Source organism: Eptesicus fuscus, chromosome 12 (genome assembly GCF_027574615.1).
Source record: "Eptesicus fuscus isolate TK198812 chromosome 12, DD_ASM_mEF_20220401, whole genome shotgun sequence".
Taxonomy (NCBI): domain Eukaryota; kingdom Metazoa; phylum Chordata; class Mammalia; order Chiroptera; family Vespertilionidae; genus Eptesicus; species Eptesicus fuscus.
In genome coordinates this window covers 68,578,596-68,604,352 of record NC_072484.1, presented here as the reverse complement: position 1 = coordinate 68,604,352, position 25,757 = coordinate 68,578,596, and the positions used below count along the sequence as shown (strand labels likewise).

Below are 25,757 nucleotides of genomic sequence, written 5' to 3'. Positions count from 1 at the left end.
AATGGAGCTTTTTATGAAGTTATCAGAGGGGTCAAATACTGAAAATTTTCTGGAGATGGAGCTTTGGAGTAGCATAAAAGCCATTCTCCCCTTCAGTGGTGGCTGGGCTGCTGGTTTCCATGGCTATTGTGCAAGTCTGCTGGCTTCCACACAGCTAGGAAGAAATGGGATGGGAATAGGGCAAATCAAGCTTTCTCTTCTTCTGAGATTTGCCTGTTTTTCTTGGTGTGTATTTTTTCCACCTTTTATTATTATTATTATTATTATTATTATTATTATTATTATTATTAAATAAACACTCCATGGATTGTTACAAGCCTTTGGTTAAGTTCTCAACTTCTGAAAAGGTTGATTTTGACACTATTTGTTAGTGTTCTAATGGCTTTCTGAAAATGCTTACCTCTGTAGTAGGATTTTTTTTTTATAGAGGCCTGCTATCACTTTAAAGTGAATTTCTAATCTTGTATCATTATATTCTTCTATCATTAATAGACTAGTGGCCTGGTGCACGAATTCATGCACATTGAAAGGAAATTAATTAGAAGAAATATTTTACTATCGCTATTTGCCCTTTCTCTATAATAGAAGTGTCAACCAGATTCACGATCAACAATGACAGATCAAAACACATGCGTGCGATTGGCGCCAGTGAGAGTTTTATATGTATCGCGCATGCACGTGTCAACTTAGCCTTTTATATACGTAGAATAAACTTTCTTAATTAGACCTGCTTTCTGATTTAGCTAAACTTTTTCCAGCCCATTGAAGCACCCCAACTTCTCTTTCAGGTAATTGTCAGCAACACAGCAGATTATTATTGTAGATCACTCAGGGAGAACAAAGGGTAAAATATGTAACTGCTGCAGTGTTTGACTATATTCTGTGCAGTGAGAAAACGTGAAGTCATTTTCAAGGTCCACCATTTCTTACTTCTTTTCAGTCAGGTCAAGTTTCTAAGTTTTCTAAATCTCTGTTTTCCGGCTAATGCAAAGAAAATAGGATTCCACCACATCTCCTATTTACCTACTCCAGGACTTCTGTGAGGATCAAATGAGATGAGGCACAGGAAAACGCTTCATAGACATTTGGTTACAGTGTAAAATGTTTCCACCTGGCTATAAAGCAAGTCATGTTCCTGGGCTGAAGAAACTGTAAGGAGGCTAGTCGCTAGGGAGAGGAAGCTGAGCATTCTACGTGATGTCATTACCCGGTGCCCACAGCCACCGTTTCTGGGCTGGGCTGGGCTGGGCTGTGGGCAGCATTTTGTGTCATGGGGTCTCAGCAGCATTGGCTGCGATTTGATGAGCTGTCACTCTGGGGTGGTGGTGGGGCCTGTTTCCCACTTGGGGAAAGCCGAGTGTTTCTTTGTGGGCGCCAGGGCACCTCACAGAAGTTCCTGTGTTGAGCGTCTACCCTCTGGTGGTCAGTGCATGTCATAGCGACTGGTCAGAGAGACACTTAGCATATTAGCCTTTTATATATATAGACTAGCGTTCCCGTTGCAGGAAAAATCCTGCAATAGGGTTTCCTGCTGCACTCTACCCCGCCCCGCCTTCTCCGCCAGCCCCCCTGCTTTTCTCCCTTCTCCGCCAGCCCGCCCGCTCTCCCCCGGCCCCGCCTCTGCTCCTCCCTTCTCCTCCCCCCGGCTTGCTTGCTTCTCCGCAGCTTTGCTCCCTTCTGCAGCTCTTGGCTTCTTTCTATGCTGTCTTGATATGCAAATTAGCCGCCATCTTTGTTGGGGTAATTTGCATACTCGTCCTGATTGGTTGGTGGGTGTGGCTTGGGCATAGCGAAGGTGCGGTCAATTTGCATATTTGTCTATTATTAGGTAGGATTAACTGATTAATCTATTAATCGATTAAGTGATTTTTTTCACATATTTTACTACTGATATGGAAATGATCATATGATTTTTCCCTTTACCTATTAATAGGGACTAGTCCCTTGACTTACTTTTGATTGTTAAACCAACTCTACATTGTTGAAATAACTCCTCACTTGTTAATGATATATCACCATTTTCACATATGACAATATTTATTAGCTAATATTTTGTTTAGAATTTTTGCCTAATTTTTTTAGCAAGATTGGCATATAGTTTTCCTTGCATGCAATATCATTGTCATGTTTTGATACTGAAGTTGCAATATCAAAGTTCTTTGAAAACAGAATGGTCACAAGTGGGTTGTGGGACTGCAAACAGACAACTTGAGAATAGAAGTGCAGATGCTGCCTGGTTGGTGTGGCTCAATGGTTGAGCAACGACCTATGAACCAGGAGGTCACTGTTTGATTCCAGGTAGAAAACGAAGTGCAGACGCTGTAAATTATTGGACTGTTAAAAAAATTAGAAAGGATTGGGTTTTTTTTCCAAATTTGGACGGAAACGCACAGAGGACAGGCCAAACTAGAGCTAGAAGAGAGCAATGTAGATGCACAGTGAAAAAACAGCAGGAGGTAGCTACAAGATTACTGTAGAAAAAAGAGGAAGCTCACATCTGTCATCAAAAAAATGGCTATCATCAAAAAAATAACAACATGTGTTGGCAAAGATGTGGCAAAAAGGGAGTCCTTGTACACGGCTGGTGGGATTGTAAATTGATGCGGCCACTACGGAAAACAGTATAGAGGCTCCTCAAAAAATTAAAATTAGAATTACCAAATGATCCAGCAATTCTACTTCTGGGTATTTATCCAAAGAAAGCAAAAACACTAATTCAAAAAGATATATGAACGCCTATGTTCATTGAAGCATTATTTATAATAGCCAAAATATGGGTGCAACCTAGGTGTCCATCAATAGATGAATGGATAAAGATGTGAGATATATATGTATGTATATATTATTTAGCCATGAAAACGAATGAAATCTAAACTAAACAAAACAGAGACAGAGAACAAAATAATGGTTACCAGAGGGTGAGGGGATGTGTGGAAAGGTGAAAGGGAATAAGAGGTACAAACTTCCAGTTATAAAATAAATAATTCACAACATAGGGAATATAGTCAATAATATTGCAATAATTTTGTACAGTGACGGGTATATACTAAACTTATCATGGTGATTCCTTCATAAGGTATATAAAAGTCAAATGACTTTGTTGTACACCTAACACTAATGTAATATTGTATGTCAACTATACTTCAATTAAAATGAAAGAAAGAAAGAAAGAAAGAAAGAAAGAAAGAAAGGAAGGAAGGAAGGAAGGAAGAAAGAAAGAAAGAAAGAAAGAGTAGTTAGTGGGTAGAGTTGCTGTTCCAGAGAGCCGTCTTTTTTGTCAGCATCTCTCTGCCTCCCACACCTGGTACCAATGGTCCTGTGTGCATCCATCAATATGGTTCTTGCCCTAACTGGTTTGGCTCAGTGGATGGAGTGTCGGCCTGTGGACTGAGGGGTTGCAGGTTCGATTCTGGTCAGGGGCATGTACCTTGGTTGCGGGCACATCCCAAGTGGGGGTGTGCAGGAGGCAGCTGATCGATGTTTCTAACTCTCTATCCCTCTCCCTTCCTCTCTGTATAAAATAAAATATATATATATATGGTTCTTACCATGACTTAAGATAGGTACGTCCTTTGCCAACAAGCAAGCAGAAGCAACACACACTTTTACAGGAGCACAGAGAGAGCTAAAAGAGTTATTTGGCCTACGGTTCACATTCCAAAATGACCTCATTAGACTTTTAACCTTAAAAACAAAGGGGAGGGGGGAGGTTAAACAAAGAATTTATATGCATATATGCATAACCCATGTACACAGATAATAGTGTAATGAAGGCCTTGTCGGGGGCACAGGGGGAGGGGTTAATGGGGGGGACATCTGTAATACGTTCAACAATAAAGGTAAAATTTTTAAAAATAAAGTAACAATTTCTTTAAAAATTAAAAACAAGCCCAGCCAGTGTGGATCAGTGGTTGAGCGTTGACCTATGAACTAGGAGGTCACGGTTTGATTCCTGGTCAGGGTACCTGCCTGGGTTTCGGGCTCGATTCCTAGTGTGGAGCGTGCAGGAGGCAGCTAATCAATTATTTTCTCTCATCTCTCTCTCTCTCTCTCTCTCTTCCTTTCTGGAATCAATAAAAAAAATATTAAAAATAAAAATAAAAAACAAAGAAACCCAAAACAAAAGAAGTCTATACAAAGTCATGGAGACCTAAAGATAGGAGTTAAGGCAGAAAATATTTATCACACAACTTAAACTTGTGTCTGTGCAGTCAGTTCACAATATATCCCCAGACTTGGTTAACTGCTCTCCAATTCTCCATAATCTGAAAATTATCCTAGTAATAGCTCATTATCTTGCCTTGTCATGGTGCCTGTGAGTGTTTCAAGTGTTCATTTATTCAAAGTAAATTCTCCGAATGTACCTATTTCTTAAATCTGTTGGGAGATGTATGGTTTACATAGTGAGGAGTGAAGTATGTTAGACCTGAGGAATATCCTGGAAAGATAATTCCCTCCCATTGCCTCAAACTCCACTGCATAAAGCAAGGATTATGAAGGGCCGGGCCAGCCCTAACACTCCTTGACAAAGAGGACGCTCTTATGGGCTCTCAGACTTATGCCCCCCAGAACTTATTACAGCGCCTCTTCCTGGGGGGCCGTGAAAGGAACCGCTGATATGAAGAAAGGTCAAGTTAAGGCACTTCTGACCTTGGGTCATAGGCACTACAGCTCCCCCTGCCGGCGGGCCCCTGCCATAGGCGATATAAACGTTCAGTCCCAAGGTTCACCGCACTCTTCTGCAAGATGAGGCAGAGCAGCCTCTCCGTGCTCACCGGGATTTTCCTCCTCCTCTGCCTCCCCATGGCGCAGCCTGAATTGAGGGAGACAGGTGGGTGTAGGATGAGGCGGTCCTGTGTGTGATCGGGGTGGGGAACGCGTCCTCAGAGGAGTGCATGGGACAAGCTGGGACCGATGCCCAGCAAGGACTCACAGGTGCCCCCAACTCACCCTGTGGCTTCATTCCTCAGATGTGGCCAAACCTGGATACTGCCCAGAGTTCCCACTCCGCTGCCCTTTCGTGATGTTACCGCTGTGCCGGCGCGATAAAGGCTGCAAGAAGGACAAGAAGTGTTGTTTCTACAACTGTAGACGTCAGTGTGTGGTGCCCTGGCCGAGTCTGGATTGAGGTAAGAAATCTCCCGGCTGCCATTCTTGCCTTTGCCCCAGAAACGTCCCCAGGGAAGCAGGTGCCCCGGAGGGAGCTGAGAACCTCCAGTGCCTTGGAAGCCGCTGAGATCAGAGCTTTGAAACTGGGATCTGCCCTGAGCAGTTTGCCTCAAGGACAATCCGGAGACTTCTTTCCTCAGCAAGTGCACAGTTCATTTTCATGGAGTGGGCGTCGCTGTTCAGTGAATGACGGGGACATTTACCTCTAAGCTCCTCAACTGTTACTGAATGTTTATGATGGCTAGTTTCGATTGCTCTTGTTTGTTTCTCTTAGTTTATAATAATGAATCACGTTCCTCTTCACATTTAAACTGTGAAGTAAAGGACAAGACGATATCATTCCTTAGGAGGGCTTGCCTAGTGTTCCTAATCCCCAGGCCCTGATCCTTAGCGCTCCTGGGAGGGAGGGAGGGACTTAGCAGGATTCAGACCACAGCGGTCTTGGGACCCAGCCAATGCCCCCTGCACAGTTTGCACCGCCCCGTACCTCTGATCCTGTCTTCTCTTCCCAGGTAGAAATCCCTTCTGACCCGGGCCTGAGAAGACACTGATAGTACAGGCTCCGACTCGGATAACTGGTCTCCAGTTCTTCCACGTCCTCCTCATCCCCCAGACTTCCTTTATCAGAGTTCAGTGCTTATTACTATGACAACAGCACAAAGGAATAAAGTGTTATATGCCTAAAACAATTGTCCATGAGAATCGATGACTGCCGGATCTCTCTGTGTTCCGCCTTTTGGGAAGATCCTTGAGGGTTTGTCAAAAAGGATGGGGCTACTGTTTCCCACAGAGTTTTGATCGATTCCTGCATTTCTGTTTTCCTGTCCTGTTCTTCTCTTTCAGGGTCTTCTGACACTCAGATTCCTTGTTGGTCAGTTTCCAAATCCTGACCTTGGGCCATGGGGCATCTTGAGTCCTATTTTCTGAGTTTGGGTCCCATGAAAGGTGTATAGGTTATTCTGAGATGGAGGAGCGACGCTTTTTGCTACACTTTCTCTGAGACTGCTGCTGATGGCCTCTCCACACCTTGGTGATTGTTCCAGGTTTCTAAGAAGCTCTCCCCACTTCCCCCCTCCTCCATTCACCCCAAAGGGCCTCTTAAACTGAGACAGTCCCCCTCCAAGTTCTACATTTCCCTCTCTGGGCCTCACACTCTTGCCTGGGGGAGAAAGAACCGCTGACACTCCAGGTGGTGAGGTCACTGTCTTTGCCTGAATTCCCTGCTTATGAAATAGCAGCTGGGATGGCCGGGGCAATTCTGGAGGAGCCACACCCACAGCGAGAGGTATAAGGGATGCGGCTGACACTGGCCACCACAGCCTCCTGCCCTCACTATGAAGCTTAACAACCTCCTGGCCTTCACGGTGCTCCTGGCCCTCAGAATCCTGCCATCCTGGGCTGTAGTAGGTGCTAGCAAAGGTGAGTCAGAGTCTCTCAGGCCATCCCGGTACCTGGAAGTCATCTCTCCCATGGTCTGGTCCACGGCCCCTAATTTCAAGCTTCCTTTTCTACTGTTTGCTCTTTTTCAATGGTCACATCATTTTGATCTCCTGTTTAATTTTCCTAATTTTCTGCACCACTTTTTGACGGTCACTTTCTCTTTATTTATCAGTTGATCTGCTCTCTTGATTCCAATCTCTGACGACTTGTCCCTCCTGCTTTCACTGCTCCTCTCTGCCTCCCTCCCAGCCAGTATGTACCTCTCCCTCTCCCTGGGAACACCTAATGAGCTCTATGCAGCCGTGCCCTGGAGTTGGCTTATACTGGCTTGCAATGGCCAACTGGTAAGTTTTCAAGACTTTTATGAGCTAGTTGACATCCTATTACTAGTTTGAAATCAATCATGATGGGAGTATTTACACCATGGAAATTGGCAAATGCTACAAAGGCCGCCTCTTACAACATTTATCAGCACACCTCCATCTGTGCCTTCTTTCCTGGGTTATTGACTCCCTCTTGGTTGAGTGCTTGGCTGAGATTGATGCTGCCCCACAGCTGCCTTAAAACTGGAATCCTAACTGCTCCCTGCATTCATTTGGGGTCAGCCACCTGCGTTAGGTTTTCTCTCCCCTCCTGGGAAGTTGATTCCTTGCTCAGGATTGTGGTCATGACTCAGAATCAGCTCCTTCTCCCTCTTCTGTTCTTACCCTTCAGAAAAAGCTAAACATGGAGCCTGCCCCTTCATACAGCCAGCCATGTGTCTTGTGTATGAACCTCCTCAATGCCACAGTGACTGGCAGTGTCCAAAGAAGCAGAAATGCTGTCGTGACCTTTGTGGCATCAAATGCTTGGATCCTGTAGACTCATCAAAGCCAGGTGAGAAAGCAGGGTCCTGGGAAAGGGGACCAGTGAGATTTGAGCTTGAGGACATGCATCTTGGAGAAGTGGAGGGGGCTCCTCTGAAGGAGGGTGGGGCAGAGTCAGGGCTTGTTCCATCTCTGTGCTCTCAGGTGGTGGGTTGGTCAGTAGCCAGCTGGCCAGTCAACCAGTCAATCTGTCAACTCACTGATTGCAGTCAGTCAGTCAATGAGTCCATCTGTCTGTCTGTCACTTACAATAGTAGTTGGGGCTCCCTCAGTGGGAAGGAGTCTCCTTCAAGACATACACTGGCCTCTGTTTGGGTGTTGAGGACCTGATTTCCATGCATGAGATAGAGATGGGGATGGGAGCTTGCGTGGTGCCTAGGGGATCAAGCCTCTGAGTCGTAACATTCTTCTCGTCAGTTCAAGTCAATCCTGGGAAGTGTCCAGTGGTCACTGGCCAGTGTAAGATGGTCAACCCCCAAGACAACTGCCTGAATGACAGCCACTGCCTGAAGAGTCTCAAGTGCTGCAAGGGGATGTGTGGGAATTCATGTGTCAAGCCAGTGTGAGGTAAGGAGAAGAACTGGAGAGTTCCACACCTCCCCACATCCTCACACAGCCTCAACCACCTGGTGCCCTTCCATGTGAAGGAGGATGCTTGGCATCTCCCTGTACCTCCTACCACAAGCAGATCTTCTGCCTCAGCACCATTTACCCCCAGTTTTAATCAGGAATCCCCCAGGGTCACCTGTGACTGGTAATGCTGGGTCCTGGAAGGGAAGGATTGTTGAAATAAGCCAGGAGGAAGGAGCCATGAAAAGGGGCAAGAGTTCTATCTTTTAATATAATCTCTGCCTCTGACCGACTGGGTGACTATGAACAACTGATTGTATCTTTCATAGCCTCAGTTTCCCCATCTGTAAAATGGATGCATTTATACCCACTGAAATACTAAATGTAAAAGTGCTTTTTAAGACTGAAGGTGCTCTGAAACCAATACAAAATAATATTGAAAGTAAACTGCAATTGAAAAATTAAAAAATGATTAAGATGGTAAAATTTGATATGTGTATTTTACCACAATTTAAAAAAATTTAATTGGTAGGTTGTCCATCTCTGTGGCGTATAGCCAGTGCTTGGTGGTCAGACAAACCTGACTCTACCACTTAGCAGCTGTAAGAGCGAGGCAAGTGACTTAGCCTCCCTGAATCTCATCTATAAAATGATGATGATGATGATAATATCAAATTTATAAAAGCTTTGCAGAGATTAACTGAGATAGTACTGTTTGTCAAATATAAATACAATTCTGAACATACTACCTGGCACATAAATTGTAAATAATAATAACTATGTTTTATTGCTAAAAAAAAAAAAAAAAAAGACTGGAGGTGCTTTGTGCGTTGCCATAGTATTGCTATGGCTATGGCCTCAGTCGGCTGGGTCATCTGGAACCACAGGAAACCCTAGGATGATGCACAGATGTAGAGGCCTTTGCAGGGTCCTCTGGCCTCGTGTCCTAATTTTACCAGAGGGAAGACTGAAGCAAGAGTCAGTGAAAAGTCTGGATTTGTTCTTGATCCCTAGACCAAAGACCAGCACCTTTTCACCTATTCCAGCACCATGGTCTCTCCCTCCTTATCCCAGGGGACTTAGGGCCTGGCGGCAGGAGGCTCCTCTTGGTGGGAAGGATGTAAGGTCACTTGGGTTGTTCCTGTGCTGAGGCTCTGTTTTATTTTCTTTCCACCAAATAAATCTAGATGAGGACTTCCTGGTATGTATGGAATTACTTCCTGGGATTCCTTTGTCCTCAAGCCTGGAAAAAAATAGAGAACCTTGATGAAGATGTGGCTTTGAGACCAATACCTCCTTGGGGGCTACGTTTTTACCTGTTTTATCTATAAATCCTCCGCATCCAACTAGAGTCTTTGGCACAAATAGGAAATGTATGTTGATTAATGAATAAACAAATGTTACAAAGTTTTCTCTGTGTTTCCATCTTCCTTGACTCATTGAGTCTGACCTAGAATATGATGGGTGAGATGAAGAATGAAATGTCTGCATGTATGGGGTTTCTCCCACAACCCATGAAGTAGAAAGAAGCAAGTGTTTGGAGTCAAGCAGATATGGGTTTAAATCTTGTATCTGTAGATGACCGGCTCTGTCATTTTGGGCAAATGACTTTGTCCCACTGAGCCTCAGTTTGGTTATCTACAATAGAGGGATGATAATAGCAATGCCGGTTCCATATAGTCCAATGGTTGTTGCATGATAGGTTCCTTTTCAGTTGAGTGTAGCTATATGACTGGGTTCTGGTCAATGACATGTGAGTGGGAGTGATGCGTCCAAATTCTGGACCTGGCCCACAAAACTTCTCTGTCACTGGCTGCCTATGCATGGAGAGGACTTCGAGGACCCAGAGGAAGGTGTAGGTGGAAAGAGCCTGGGATCCTGAATTTCTGTGTGGATCACAGCTTCTCCTCCTCACTTGCCTGGGACTATGACACAAGCAAGAGATAAATTCTTATTGTGTTAAACCACTGAGATTTGGAATTTGTTTATTACATGAATAATACAGTCCCGACCACTGTTTGGAATCCATTGGATAGCCTCGCTTTATTTCCTGCCCTTGAGTTCTATGTGATGCCTCATTTCATCATGGATCCCACATGGACCTGTTTGGCTCTAGTCCATCTTTGGGTGGGGGTGGGGGTGGGAAATGAAAGCAGAAGGGTCAGAAACCTCACTGCAGGAATACCATGTATAAATAAATTATCGTTGCTCTCCAGGTACACTGATGAGCAAGCAATTTTCTCTTACATATGCTTCTGGTGTTGGGTGGGGAAGGGTGAACTCAACTTTCAGTGTCTGCTGATTCTGTGTGGTGGAGTGGTGGGGTTCCAGAAGAGAGAAGAGAGAAATTCATCTTTTTTGGTGGGAGAAGGAGGATAAGGATTGCCGTCTCCCACTCTGGCTTGAGCTTACAACTAGCTTATTGAAAATCAAATATGTGAACCTGAAATATTACTTTTCCCTGAAAGCCTCCCAAAGTCTGTATGAAGGAATCTGATCTTATCTAATTCTAACCTTACGATGCTAAGAGAGCATCTGCTCTTCCAATACTCTGGCTACATTGGAAATCTGTCCTAGGCTGACGGCAGAGTTCTGTGCTCATATTGCTTATTTCTGGTCCCTTGGTCTCTCCTTTTTTTTTTTTTTTGTAATCCTCACTTAAGGAGTGAGGATATTTTTTCCATTGAATTATTTTTTAGAGAGAGTGGAAAGAGAGAGAGAAAAAAAAAATCAATGTGACAGAGATACATTGATTGGTTGCCTCCCACTGAGGCCCCAACCAGGGCCAGGGATGAACCTGCAACCCAGGTACCTGCCCTTGACTGGGAATTGAACTCGAGATCCTTCAGTCTTCTGGCTGATGCTCTAACCACTGAGAAAAACCCGCCAGGGCTTTGGTCTCTCCTTTTTAAAGAGGATGGTGAGGAAAATGCTCTTTCATCCTGACTCTTTTCAAACAGGTCTCCTATCATGGAAGTTAGCTTGAGGGAATATCTCTTTCTTCCAACCAAAATAAACTTCAATTCAGTCTCTCAAGGTATAGACAACGTGGGGGTATTGAGAAATCACTTGGCCAGAACTGAGAGGTTTGTTTCTAAGTCTGCTACTGACTCAGTCTGTGACATTGGACATGTTCCTTGGCTCTTCGTTTGTGTAATAAAAGGATGATTCAGGTCCCATTTTGTTCTGCTATTTCACAAATTAATGTAATGATTCATAGAAACACCTTGAGGGACAGTCCCAGTAGGATGGGTCTCCCCATTTAGTTCTGTGAACTCCCTGTGACTATAGCTTCCCCTCAATCCTTCAGCCCCACCTCAGCCCCATCTTCTCTAGTTGTGTGGTCAGCTTCCAGGGTACCTGCTTACCTGGTGACTGTGACTTATGGGTGTCGCAATTAGCTACAACTAATATATAGGAAGGCAAAGACAGTTGCTGGGAGTGTTAGCTGCTGACACTCACAGCTCAGTCCCTCCCTGGGACTTTCCCTGGGCCAAAGTGAGCTGCTTCACCCATGGTCACACCCCATTCCCAGGGCAACCTGTATCCGTGGACTGCTGGATGTTAAGGTGCAAAGGCCTAGCTCCCTTGTTTGATTAGGGACACCTCTGAAGGGCCCCCCGCTCCAGGGCTCCCATGAAAATGGCTGAGACTTTGTTGCAACTGCACCACAATTCCACTTCTCCTTCTCTCCTGTCCTGCTTCTTTTACCTCTCACAGGTGTTGCTCCTCAGGAAGCACATAAATATCTGCCTCTGAGACTGTTTCCCAGGAAACCTGACCTAAGGACAATGATAAAAAGTGATCATGCCCGGGCCTGTGTTTCCCAATAGTTAGAGCGTTGGCCTGTGCACCTAAGAGTCAAGAGCACCTGGTCAAGAGCACCTGCCTGGGTTCCAGGTTTGATCCCTGGTGCCAGTAGGGGCGCGTGGGGGAGGCAACATCGATGATTCTCTCTCTCTCTCTCTTCTCTCTCTCTCTCTCTCTCTCATCCCCCCATTCCACTTTTTCTTAAAAAACAATGGAAAAAATATCCTCAGATGAGGATTAAAATAAAAAGTGATCATTACCCAAAACTATATTAAAATGAGAAACTGCTCTGTGAAAGGCAATGTCAAGAGACTAAGAAGACAAGCCGCAGGCTGGGAGGAAATATTTGCAAAAAACACATCTGATAATGGACTGTTATCCAAAATTTACCAAAAACTCTTACAACTCAACAATAAGAAAACAACCAACCAGATTAAAAAATAGGCCAAAGCCTTTAACAGACACCTCAGCAAAGAAGATGTACAGATGGTAAATAACCGTGTGAAAAGATGTTCCACATCATCTGTCATCAGGGAAATGCAAATATAAACACCACTGAGATACCACTACACACCTACTAGAATGGCCAAAATCCAGAACACGGACGATAGCAAATGCTGATAAGGATGTGGAGCAACATTGCTTCCAGGAATGCAAAATGGTGCTGCCACTTTTGAAGACAATATGGCAGTTCCTTACAAAGCTAACCATACTCTTACTATACAATTCAGCAATCACACTCCTTGGTATTAACCCAAAGGAGTTGAAAACTTATGTCCACACCAAAAACTGCGCACATGTTTACAGCAGCTTTATTCATAATTGTCAAAACTTGGAAGCAACCAAGATGTTCTTCAGTAGGTGAATGAATAATAAATGGTAATCCAGATAGTGGAATATTCAGCACTACAAACAAATGAGCTATCAAGCCATGGAAAGACATGGAGGAATCTTAAGTGCATATTACTAAGTGAAAGAAGCCAATCTGAAAAGGCTACATACATACATATTGTATTATTTCAACTACACAACATTCTGGAAAAGGCAAAACTATGCAGACAGTAAAAAGTTCAGTGGTTTCCAAGGATTGGGGAAGGAGGGATGAATAGGTGGAGCCCAGAGGACCTTCAGGGCCATGACCCTACTCTGTGTGATACTATAAGGAAGGGTACTCACAGCCAAACCCATAGACGTACAACACTAGAGTGAACCCTAATGTCAGCTATGGACTTTGGTTGATACTGATATGTCCATGTAGATTCTTATAATTGATGAATTGTGGGGAATGTTGGTAATGGAAGAGGCCATGCCTGTGTGGGAGTGGGTGGTATGTGGGAAATCTCTGTACTTTCCTCTTAACTTTGCTATGAACATAAAACTGCTCTAACTATAGTCTAAAAATAATCAAATGTAATTTCTGGATTCTAAATATTTTCAATTCATTAGTAAATGATTCATTTTTGAAAAGTGATCATTGTCAAAAATTAGAGAAGAAAAGTAGAAAGAAAGAAACTTGCCACCACATTTTCAGCATGTGTTCTGTGTGTAATTAAGAAGTTTATCTCTTTTCAGGAAAACAGGCTTGGCTGCCTTCCCCTGCAAGGTGACACGTAGGCACACCCCTGGAAGAGTTATTTCCTGGGGTCCTCATTCTAGAATAACCCTTGCTGGGGGTGGGGAAATGTGGAGCAGGAAGGTCTAGTGGGGTCTTTGGCATTCCAAGTTTCCTGAGATAACCCAGATGAGGCATTGACAACATGGTCAGTCCTGTGAACTGCAAATAATTGTCTATTTTTCTGAGTGTCCAGTGAGTATTGGTTGGATCAGATAACACGCAGGTGGATTTATAACACACAACCCCTGAAGGATAAACAACTCTGAGATAGTGTACAGTCCAGCGGTCGCCAACTTTTCGGACCTCACTGACCACCAGTCGTCTACGGACCACTGGTTGGCAACCGTTGGACTACTACACAGAGAAAGAGAAACATTTTCCTAAACTGCCTATAATTTGCAAAGCCGTCCTCCCCACAAAAGAGCTAGAATGATATTATCTCACAAAGCATCCCTTTTGTTCTTTCTAATTGTGACTTGCAATCTATAGAGAATAAGAAACAGTTTATAGAGAAAACAAGGCAAGGCTTTAATAGGACTAGAGTACAGGCAGGTCACTGGCCTCCTCCTCCTCCTCCCTATCTGGGTGGGAAGGTGTGGGTTCTTTCTGATTCAAGTGCATTGTTTTTTCCCTTGACTGTCATTATGCTGTAATAGGTACTAAGGTTGAGATGTATCATCATGTGTAACTAGAGGCCCAGTTCACGAAATTCGTGCACGGGTAGGGTCCCTAGGCCTGGCTGGTGATCAGGGCCGATCTGTGGGGTGACAAGTGGAGGTGATCAAGGCCCCTGCTCGCACCCACCTTGGCCTGGCACTGTCCACTCGCCATCCCCCCCACACCCCACTACTACTGGTCAGGGCCTGCAGGCTGGGGGCAGCTCCTACATTGAGCGTCTGCTCCATGGTGGTCAGTACACATCATAGTGACCAGTTGTTCCACTGGTCATTCCACCATTCGGTCAATTTGCATATTAGGGTTTTATATAGATAGACTAGAGGCCTGTTGCACGATATTCGTGCAAGAACAGGCCTTCCTTCCCCTGGCTTCACTCCCAGCTGCCCAGGAACCAGCACGTCCCCGCTCCCGGCCTGCCTAGGAGCTGACAAGTCTTCGCTTCTGTCCGGAGCACCACTCCTGTAGCTCCCTCCGCTGCCCCCCTCCCCCTCATAGCAGGCATCCCGCCCCTCCTGGCTGCTCTGCGCCTGCATATGCAGATTAACCCACCATCTTTGTTGGGTTAATTTGCATACTCACTCTGATTGGCTGTGGGCATAGCAGAGGTACAGTCAATTTACATGTTTGTCTATTATTAGGTAAGATTCCATATCCTCTGTTCTGGTTTATGTTATAGCACAATCTCCCGATGTTACACAAACTTCCTAAGCATCTTGATCATGAGAGCAGGGGCCGTGTTCACAACTTCAGTGGGCTCATCAATCTTCTGCACAGCATGAACTTGGCATGGAGAGACCACCCAAGAAATACTGTTTAGCTGAACTCAGCAAATGGCCATATTGTTGCTCACTTCAAAGCTATGCCATCAAAGCTATAACTCCACTGGACAAACCAGTTATGACCAGTTCTTGGTTTCTATTGTAAATTCTGTGTATATGTAAACCCTGTGCGTGAATCACTTTTTCTTAATTGCAGATTCTTCTCCTAGGACCGATGCCTAGAATGAAATGTATTGAGTCAAAGGGTTTGGATATTTTGAAGGCTTTCAACACCAATCACCCCACTCTTTGCTTCTCCCAAGGCCTTTAGGAAAATCAAATGAGGCAGAGGGTATACATGATTGTGTTGAGAACTTGCAGTGTGTCAGCCCCAGGAAATGCTTCCTCTTTGAACAAGGGACACATTGTACTCACGTACAGAGACACGTGTGCCTTTTGTTACCCAGATCTACAATGCAGATATGCCAGGCTTGTCAAACTTCAATGTGCACAAGAACCATGAAATGCAGACTCTGATTCAGTAGATCTTGAGTGGGGCCAGAGATACTGCATTTCTCCAGCTCTCAGGTCTGCCGATCCAGCTGGTCTACGGTCCACACCTTGAGGAGCGAGCAGGTATGCCACAAAGACGCAACAGGCCCAAGAAAACGCACGTGCAGGCATAAGTAAAAACCCACACAGGCTCGTGAATTTACAGTTTATCAGAAATTTACCAGGAAATAACAGTCAGATCTCCAGGGGCATGGGTCCATGCTCTATGGGAAATGTTAGTACCTGCCCAGAAGCTACAAAAGGCTATGCTCTGTGAGTTTTATTGAAACACCCACTGGTCCTTTCCAGGAAAGGATGTAAAGACAAAACAATGGCCAGTGTTTAGGCAGTGCTAGTGTGGGGCAGAACAGAGAAGGACAGGGCAGGCCAATCTGGACATTCTTTCCCTGAAATAAGTGCTACTCCTGCGAAATGGGGCTTGGGGTCCTCCTAAACTCTCAGACCCAGACCGCTTTGGAACCCGGCAGCCTTCACTTCCCCAGCACCATGCCTGAAATAGCAGCTACCTCCCTCATCGGCCCCAGCTTCTCAGCTGCCCCAGGGTCAGAAAAGCAGGGAGCATCGGGGAGAAGAGCACTTTGGAGGGGCGGCTCTGGTTCCGCTCCCACTCTGGTGCCCTGGGAAAATGTGGGCAACACCCTTCCCCTTTCTGAGCCTCCGTCTCTCCATCTTTGCACTAGGGTTGGGATGTATCAGCATCTGTGATTTTTTCTTACCCTTCTCTCTGCCACCTGCAGTCAGACATCCTGCACTTCTGCATCTTGTTCATTTTATAATCCAGGGATCATGCAGTCCAGTCACTGCAATGTGCAGATAGGGAAACTGAGCCCCTTAAAGGAGGAAGCCCTGGTCCACATGTTTTGGAACCTGTGACTTCCCTGCCAGTAGACCTCGCAGCTCCCCTACCCCCCACCAGCCAGTGAATTCTCCTCACATGAGTTTGTCTAGCAAAGAAACCAGCTCCACCTGTTATCTGAGACACTTAGACTATTTCAATATTTGCATTTCTTTGGTGTGCATGTGTGCCTACTTTTGAGATTTTTCAAGATTTTCTTTGGGAGGGCACCTGAGCATTCTATATTGGTCCCTCTTACCCTTTAGGCCAAGAGAGACCCTCTTCTCACAATTCAATTGCTCACAGCTGTTGCATGAGCTCTCTGTTCATGTCGAGGTTGAAGTCTCGTGATGACTGGTGCCATGGATCTGTCTCTCACCCAGTGGGGTGAACTGAGCCCTCCCTGGAGAAGAAACCCGGGTTCCAAAAGATATGTGATCAGTGCTGGGGCCCCGCCAGCAGGCGAGGGGATCCCAAGGCAGGTGCTGGGCATGGAGGCCACGGGGGCATAGGCTACCAAGGAGACAAAACTGAACCTCACGTCACCCTGCTTGGCCCCGGTGGATGGCTGGTTAGCCAGAGACGGGTAAGATTCCTCAAGGAAGGAACAACCTAAGACAGGTACAGTCGCAGAGGGGCCATCGGGAGAGAATTTGGGGATCAACAGAGGTGGGGCACAGACCCTCACCCCCCCAACATTGCAGGGGCCTGAATCCTAGCCCCTTCTGAGGGAGGTCTCCTGCCCCCATGGCTGCTTCGTGCTTCCCATGCCCAGCTCAGATCAGATCAGGACCCAGGTGACCGACAGAGACTTGGCCGACAGCAGCTGCCCTCTCACTCCAACAAGAATTGTTTGAGTTGTCTTGTACCCATGGTGTGGGGAAGTGGGTTTATGAAATCTAAATCCAGCCTACCACCAGGAATGCTCAGGACCTACTCAAGAAGGCAAATAATCCCTTCCACCAATATTTACAGGGTAAAACAAGATTATTGTTAGAGTACTAAATTTGACAGTAAAATAGTAGTCAAGTTTTCAGGCAAATTTAAATTGGCTAGTTGAAACAAGCAAATATTCTAGAAAAATTAATTGTACTGGACAAAAAGGTGTTCCTAAAGTGTCAACTAAAATTTTTATTGGTACTTCATCTCACGATAAAATTGTGCACCATATAATGAACCTAACACAGTAATATTATAGTGCAAAAAATTAAAATTTAAAAGCCATCAAGACTACATTATAAAATTTTCAAAAGCCTCCTAACATTTAAATCAAAAAAGGAGGGGATAGTAGAGGAATATCATGTAAGGAAAAATATCCTGTAAGTAAATTACATCTAGAAAATTAATACTTTAGAAAATTAATTATAAAGCTAAAAGCAAAACACCCATGAAAAACACACAAGGTGACAAAACAAGCCAGAGGAAAATCATTTGGGCAAAAATTGAAAAAGGATCCCCAGTCAAATTTATAGAAAATATTCCTTTATTAACTTTTGGTCGAGAATATGTTTGTATATTTTCAGAAAACAACTCCGAGACCATGTGGATTCCAGCAAGAGAGGAATCGACAGGACTACTCCAGCCATGAAGACAGAAGAGAAGCAGTCCAGAGACGGAAGACGCTGATGTGGCCTTCCCATACTAGCAGTTAGCAGCTGTGCATCACTGCAGATTGCCCAGGACCAAACCAGACAGAGTCGGACCTGCATTACCACCATTTGTCCACCATCCAGAACTGAAATGTCAGTGCTGACATGTACACATAAGGAACTGTTGGACATTGAAATTGGGTCTCAAAAGAACTGTTGGCCCAGAAAGAAACTCACTACACACTGATTCATTTGCCTGTCACCATAACCATTATTGCTTGTCTCATTTTCGGTGCTTATAAGTGTATTTCTAATAGCACATGATCTCACTCATCTAGGGGAAATAATGAACAACATAGACTGATGAACAAGAACAGACCCAGAAACAAGGAGGCATGGATCAGACTGTCGGGCCTCAGAGGGAGGGTAGGGAAGAGTGGGGGTAAAGGGGGAGATCAACCAAAGGACTTGTGTGCAGGCATATGAGCCTAACCGGCGGTTAAGGACAACAGAGGGGTGGGGGCATGTGTGGGGAGGGGTGTGGGATGGGAATGGGAGGACGAGGACAAATATGTGATACCTTAATCAATAAAGAAATTTAAAAAAAAAGATTTTCTTTGGTCAGTTTTTCATTGTGGGATGTAACTTCATATTTCTAATATGAGTGTTTTTTTCCCAATGGGCAGACATTGATATATAATTTGCCAATATGTTCATTAAGAGTATATTTTAATTAATCTGTTGACAAACATAACACAGTGAGAAAAGTGCCTAAAACATAAATATGCAATTTAATAAATTATTATAAAGCAAATCCCATGTAACTACCACTCTATCTTCCTCAATGCCACATTCAAGAGATTATCTGGAGTTTTCCAAGTATTTGCTTCTTAAATTGCTTCTTAAAGAGTAAAATGGAGAATAGAGTTCCTTATCTGTGATTTTTTGATAAAAGCCAATTCCTTCCTCGTCAGAAATGAAGCCTGTGACCAATGAGCAATGTCGGACCTGGCACCACAGGAGTATAATGATATTGTGTGATCACTTCTGTCCTGCACACCATGGGTTTGAAATCTTTAAGTCATAGACTGATAGGATATAAAGGATGTCAGCTGTCATCTAAACCAAGGGACAGCAAACTACTGCCCCTGGGCCAAATCCTGCTGCCTGTTTTACTAAGTGAAGTTTTATTGGAACAAACACATATTATTCATTTACATGTTTTCTGTGGCTACTTTCCCAGGCAGAGTTGAGTAACTGTGGCTGACTCCTGATCTAGACCAAAACTCCCATGTGCAGCAACAGACTGCAGCCCTCAGGAGCAGGTGCAAGCCCAACATAATGAGTTGCATAATGAGTTATGACAGCACCAAATTCAACTTTACTAAAACTGGCTACTCCCATGCTCATTCCCAAACCTGTTTGCAGACGGACACTCCACCTTCCTAACCCGATTTTAACCCAAGATGAAGCCTACTTCACACACCCTCTGTTGCCGTCTACTAAAAACTAGAGATTCATTTATTCATTCAGTTCATTCACACAAAAATTATTTAATGAAGTCTTACCACATGCCATGTGTTGTGCTAGGCCCCAAGGCTACAATGAAGAAGACAAATGAGTCAGTACCACGTGGTTGTTAAGAACCTAAACTCGAAGAGGGTCAAGGGGGTCAAATATATGGAGACTGAAGGAGACTAGACTTCGGGTGGGGAGCACACAATGCAATACACAGACAATGTATTGCAGAATTGTGCACTTGAAACGTATATAATGTTATGAACCAATATCACCCCAATGAATTTACTTTAAAAAAGAAAAGACCCTAAACTCAAAGTCAGAGCGACTTAGGTTGGAAGAACATCACTGGCCCAGAGTCTGGTCCACTCAGTACGACAGACATTGTTCTTATCCCATTCGGGCACACTGCACCTTGGGCTCTTCCTGCACCCCAGTCCTGGGGTCTGGGTCCCTCTTGCTCTGCCCCTTTAAATGCCTAGAACTCCTCCTAGGGTATGTGTGGACCTCTGTCTATAGAAACATTTTGATTTCAAAATATATTACAAAAGTCCATGGGCCCATGTGAGGTATAGTGATTTGTCCATGAAGATCTGAAATAATGGTAGAGAAGAGGCGCCAACGTATTTCCATATTGTCCAACCAGAGAGCATGAGAAGACTCTTCTTAGTATCGGGGCAGCATTTCTCCCTTGACGGGAGATCTTCGTGGTCTTTAGTGTCAGATGTGACTGGTTTCAAACCCCCCAGCACAAAAGAAAGACGGCTCTTCCTCAGAGCTGTGGCTCCACATTGTTTGTATTAATTTTTCGTGTCAACCTGGCGAGGCTCTACTGCCCTGTTGTTTGGCCGAACACCAGTCTAGATGTTGCTATGAAGGTATTCTTTTGATGTGACTAAACTCTTAAATCAGTAGACTTTGAGTCAAACCGATTACCTTTCATACTGTGAGTGGTCCTCATCTAATCGGTTGAAGGCCTGAAGAGCTAAAATCAGAGGTTTCCTGGAGAAGACAAAAATCTTCAGACAGAAACCTAGAAACCCTGCCTGACTTTGCAGCCTGCAAGACTGCAACCTTAGCTCTCACCTGAATTTCCAGCCTGCGCTGTGGATTTTGTACCTGCCAGGCCCCAAGATTGCATGAGCCAATTAGCCAATTCCTTAAAATAAATGTCTACTTATCTACCTATCTATCTATATTGCATATTGATTCTGTTTCCCTGGAGAACCCTAACCAGTACAACCTTTCCTCGGTGGTCCCTAATAACACTTATTTAATGCCAGTTTCATCAATACTCCTGAGGCTGCGTTATTCACTATGTCACCCCTCAATACTGGCTTCCAATGACTGTTTCAACGTGGCTCCTTGTCAGTGACCACCAATGCAGCTGATGGGAAGGCAGCGGGGCCTGGCAATAGGCGGGCCCTGCCCGCTGACATGCTGAGGAGTGGGACAGGGCCCAGGGCACCTAGGAGGGTCTGCACCGTCTCTGTGAGTATCCCCAGGCCTGAGGGGAAGCAATGTTAAATGACAAATAAAAAGCACCATGACAGATTGCATTAGAAAGGAAAAAGTGGTAGGGATTTTTGTTTGGTTGGGTTTAACGTTTGTTTTCTGCTTTTGAGCAAAGGACCTCACAGTGTCCTTTTGCCCTGGGTCCACAAATTATGTAGCCAGCTCTGGAGGGGCTCAAGGCCCAGGGCCCAGGGCAGGAGCCCCGGTTGGCAGGTTTAAGGAAGATATGGTTCCGATTTCCCTGTGCTGGTAGACAGCACCTTTGCCCTTAGCTAAAATACACTACGTTTCTCAGTCTCAAAAAAAGAACAAACAAAAAATCCCTTCAGAATCCAATACTCAGGAGACCAATTTCTCATGGTTCATTTCTGTATGAATGAGGCAGCCACTGCCTTTCTCTGTGCCTCAGTTTCTCCTTCTGTCCCAAGACGATAACTGTAAGAAACAATGTCACCCCAGGAGCCTCAGCCCATGTTCTGACGTTTGCAGTGGCCTTTATAACTTAACTTGAAATATTTCCTTGGACAAAACATATGAAATAGTCAACAATGACCTAACGGGAATGGAGATTCAGAAACCAGGAGGCCTGGAGAGGTAGTGGGCGGGGCAGTAAGAGTATCAGGGAAGAATACTGCTGAGTGGGGACAGAAAGAACAGACTGAGAAAGCCGTAAACAAGAGGGGTCAGGCCATTTCAATCACCTCTGGAGATGCATGGGTGACAGATGTGGCAGCCAGATCTCCCCACACCTTAGAGAGAAACAGATGGCCTAACCGCTTCCTTCTTAGCGTTTCTCCCCTCGCCTTATCCCCCCCCTCTCCCCCCTCCCCCGGGGACCCAACAAAGAGTGAATTTTACAAGGCCTGGAGTTGAGTGCTTGAGGGACACAGATGAATCAAACCAAAGTTACCTTTAAAAAATGTGCTCATACGAGGGACAACTCATCTACTTTTCCATCCCAGGGAGGAGAAAGAGAATCTTTGGACCACAGGACCACACACTATTCATCCATTCATTCAACAAATATATGCATATATGTAAAACCTACCATGTGCCAGGCACTTTCTAGGCATGGAGAATTCAGAAGTAATCAAGACTCGAAATCCCTGTCCTCATGAGCCATATATAAAATCAGGACATTATGTCTTCCTAAGAGCGGCCTACATTCCAGTGAGGGAGTTTCCATCCTCTCCAGTGGTGATGGGAATCAGGTCATGGGAAGGGAATCAGACCCATGTTCAGCACTGGGGACCTGCTGTGTTTTCTTCCCACCCTCATGGTTCTGTTGGATGGATGGAAACTCAGCATGGAAATAACATTGCACCCACAATCCTTCACACCTAACAAGTGTCGACGCCTTGCATGACTCAGAATGCACCAACAATGTGAATCGTGCTGCTATGAACATCTGTGCACAAGGATCTGCTTGAATACCTGTTTTCAGATACCTAGGAGCAGAACTGCTGAGTCACATGGTAATTCTATGTTTAACTTTTGGAGGAAGCACTGGACTGTTTTCCACAGTGGTGACTCTCCACATAATGGAATATTGAGCCATAAGAAGGAATGAAGTACTGATGCATGCTACAAAGTGGGTGGACCGTGAAAGTCATGCTAAGTGAAAGAATCCAGGCATGGAAGGTCCTCTACGGTATGAACCCACTTATCTGAAACATCCAGAATGAGTCAGAATATAGAGACAAGAGGCAGGCTAGTCGCTCCCAGGGCTTCAGGGAAAGGGGAGTGAGGGTGACTCCTCAAAGGTCAAGGTTTCTGTTTGTGGGGATGAAAATGTCTCGAAACTAGATAGAAATGATGGTCACACAGCACTGTGAATGTACTCAATGCCTCTGAATTGTACACTTCAAAATAGTTAAAAGTTAAATTTGTTATATGACTCTCACTTTAATTTTCAAATGTTTTTAAATGTCTTCTTGGACATTTTGAAATTGAAACCTATTTATCTGAGCCTTGCACCAAACTCATTTTATGTACTGTATATACAGAAAATATTCTTTTCCCAGTTATAACCACTAGGTATGTTGTTGTGTTTTGTTTTTTCAGGAATGCAACTATGATGTAAATTTAAGGGTGTTTGTTTGTTTTTTTATCCTCACCCGAAGATTTTTTCATTGATTTCTAGAGAGAATGGAAGGGAGGGAGGAGAGAGAGAGAGGAGAGAGAGAGAGAAACATTGACTTGAGAGACACATCCATTGGTTGCCTCCCACACAAGACCCTACAGGCTAGGGATTGAGCCTGCAACCAAAGCACATGCCCCTTGCCTGGGAGTTGAACCCTTGACCTTTCAGTCCATAGGCCAATGCAGGGAAGTTTATTTTTTGTTCAAAATTTTATCAAGAGCTGTTGACTATCTTACAACATGGTATTTATAATAGCAACACTTTTCATAATCTGCATTTGCATTTATCACACTTACATGTAATACAAGCTCTTGGCAACTTCATTACATCATTATAGACTTTATCAGTGGGGGGCAGAGTGAGGAGAGGAACTTAGGTCAGGACAATCCAGGTCTCCCCGGATCTTACCAGATATCAAGGCAACACAGGATACGGAGTCTTAATTTGAAGTCTTGCGTCACAGCTCCTTGCGCAAAAGTAGAGATAGAAACGCCAGGCAGAGCCTCCCGCTTCGGGGTGAAAAGGCGGGTGCTCTCTTATCCATGGCCCAGGGCACCAAAGGCTGTGGTCCTAAGTGGGTTGCATGGGTCAGCCTCCTCACAGTGAGAATGCGTGTCTTCCCATACACACCCTGGCAGCACCAAAAGGCATCAGCGCTGGCCTCTTCTCACAGTAGTTTGGGGCTTGGAACATCTGCATACTTGCAGGCTTAATCACATCAGGAACGAGCAAGGCCATGGACCAACCCCATCATTATGGTTCGCTCCCACCACTGTTGGTGCAACAGTCTGAGGATTGCCTTTGGAATAAGCAACCCCCCAGTTGGCCAATGTTGGACTTTCCCTGCCAGTACAACCCGTAACTTTGGTCAGCCTCTGTTCTACTCGCTTCCAGTCAGTGCCATGAACTTATAACCAAAGCCAAGCATCTTGGTGCATACATGTTAATTTATTCATTCTGCTCCACACGTGATGTATGCTTTTGACCTGAACGCTCACATCGCTCTTCAATTCTGGAAAATCCTCTCCCATTATGTCTTTGAATATCTCTTTTGACTTCCTTTTCCCCTATCCAGAACTTGAGCTATATGTATGTCACACCCTCATATTTTTCCACATCCACCTCTTCTTGTTTCATATCTACCAATTTTTATTTTATATCCTCCTCTTCTCTTTTTATGAATATTATTCTTTTTATTCTCTCCAGGGGCTTAAAATCCTTATTTCAAAGTTATTTTGGGGGATTAGGCTATTTGTACTTAGTCTTTCACGAACTCATCTCCTAATTTAGCTTTTTGGATGTTCTTTCAAGAGATCCTTAATCAAAATGTTCTCAGATGTCTGGAACTCTCTTTCACTCACAATAATACTATTTTCTCTGTATTGGTTTAAAAACAAATTAATAGATTATAACAACTTAGCTATTACACCAAGATTCATGGGCATTTTTCATAAGAACCATCACTCTGCCTCTCATCTTTTATCTGTCTCTTAAGTTACCTAATAAAAGTTTCTTTCAAAAAGCCCAAATTTGTCCCTGATGAACTGAAGGATAGGAGTGTGAAAGGGGCATACCCGGGATCAGGGACTCTTGGGTTCAAATCCTATCTTGGGAGCTCTGTGGCCTTGAGCAACTGGCCTCTTTGAGATTCACTTTTTCCTTCCATAGGCTGAGGGTTTAAACAACTCAGTGCAGGTCGAGGGATAGCATACGCCCTGGCACGCTGTAGGTGTTTTGTAACTGATGGTTTGCTTCTCTCCCTTTCTCACTATCTTGAGTCCAAGAGTCGATAACCCTTGGAGAAACTGAGAAGGGCTGTGAGCTAGAATAGAAAGATAAAAGGCCAACAATCAGGGAGAAACGGGAAGCCAGAGGACATAGAGAAAGCTGTAATTCAGAAAGGGAGTCAGGGGGACCGGCTGAGGTTGCAGCCCTTCCTGCCCTGGGGTTTCCCAGCTGGGACCATGCCTAACACATGTCACCAAGGAGAAGAAACTAGCTCCAACCCCTATGGAGGATAGTGGCCTTGTAAATATTCACATATCCAGGGAGCCAAGAGGGCTGAGGGCTGATCTTCCTTCTAGGAGATCTGGGCTCGAGTCCCCCAAGCCCTAGCCAGTTTGGCTCAGTGGATAGAGCGTGGGCCTGAGAACTAAAGGGTCCGGGGATCTCTTCCGGTCAAAGGCACATGCCCAGGTTGTGGGCTCGATCCCCAGTGGGGGGCATGCAGGAGGCAGCCAATCAATGATTCTCTCTCGTCATTGATGTTTCTATCTCTCTCTCTCTCTCCCTTCCTCTCTGAAATCAATTTAAAAAAGGAGTCCCCCAAAATGTAAGTGCTCTGTGCCCAGTGTTATCAGCCTTCGGCCACCAGGAGGCCCAGTGGCTCTGTGCCTTCTCTTGGCCTAAGCTTTCTTGTCACTCTCTCCCGCCTCCCTTCCCCCTTCTGTTACTTGGGTTCTTTCTGTTCTTGGGTTAATGAACTGGTGAGTCCTTGGTAAGGCTGCTAGCCTTTGGAGTAGGAGGGGTGTAATCAAAGAAGCAAGGGCTAGCTGTCCACGTGTGGGACCTTCTTTCCTAACCAAAAGGCAAAAGCGGGTAAGAGGAAAGGGAAATGAGAGAGAGGGGGTTAGGAGATGGGGAGGAAGGCAGCACCTGCCAACAGGATACACAGCTGG

At 44.8% G+C, this 25,757-nt stretch overlaps 1 protein-coding gene and 1 long non-coding RNA gene across 2 annotated transcripts; both read left to right on the top strand.

The window, feature by feature from the left end:
- The first annotated feature begins 4,717 nt into the window (after positions 1-4,717).
- Positions 4,718-5,846, top strand: LOC114229274 (uncharacterized). Its single transcript, XR_003615364.2, has 3 exons — positions 4,718-4,831; positions 4,971-5,129; positions 5,682-5,846. It is a non-coding gene; the product is annotated as an uncharacterized LOC114229274 (long non-coding RNA).
- Positions 5,847-6,461: 615 nt separating this feature from the next.
- LOC103304117 (antileukoproteinase-like) lies at positions 6,462-9,455 on the top strand. Its single transcript, XM_008161056.3, has 4 exons — positions 6,462-6,588; positions 7,324-7,485; positions 7,893-8,042; positions 9,233-9,455. Exons 1-3 carry the CDS (start codon positions 6,504-6,506, stop codon positions 8,039-8,041), a joined length of 396 nt encoding a protein of 131 aa, XP_008159278.1. The 5' UTR covers positions 6,462-6,503; the 3' UTR covers position 8,042; positions 9,233-9,455.
- The last annotated feature ends 16,302 nt before the right edge of the window (positions 9,456-25,757 follow it).

What these genes read in the sequence shown, in the direction of transcription:
- LOC103304117 (XM_008161056.3), top strand. Translation starts at nt 6,504, where the DNA reads ATGAAGCTTAACAACCTCCTGGCCTTCACGGTGCTCCTGGCCCTCAGA. An exon ending in TGTAGTAGGTGCTAGCAAAG is followed by an intron (nt 6,589 to 7,323) that starts GTGAGTCAGAGT and finishes CTTACCCTTCAG; the next exon opens with AAAAAGCTAAACATGGAGCC. An exon ending in TGTAGACTCATCAAAGCCAG is followed by an intron (nt 7,486 to 7,892) that starts GTGAGAAAGCAG and finishes TCTTCTCGTCAG; the next exon opens with TTCAAGTCAATCCTGGGAAG.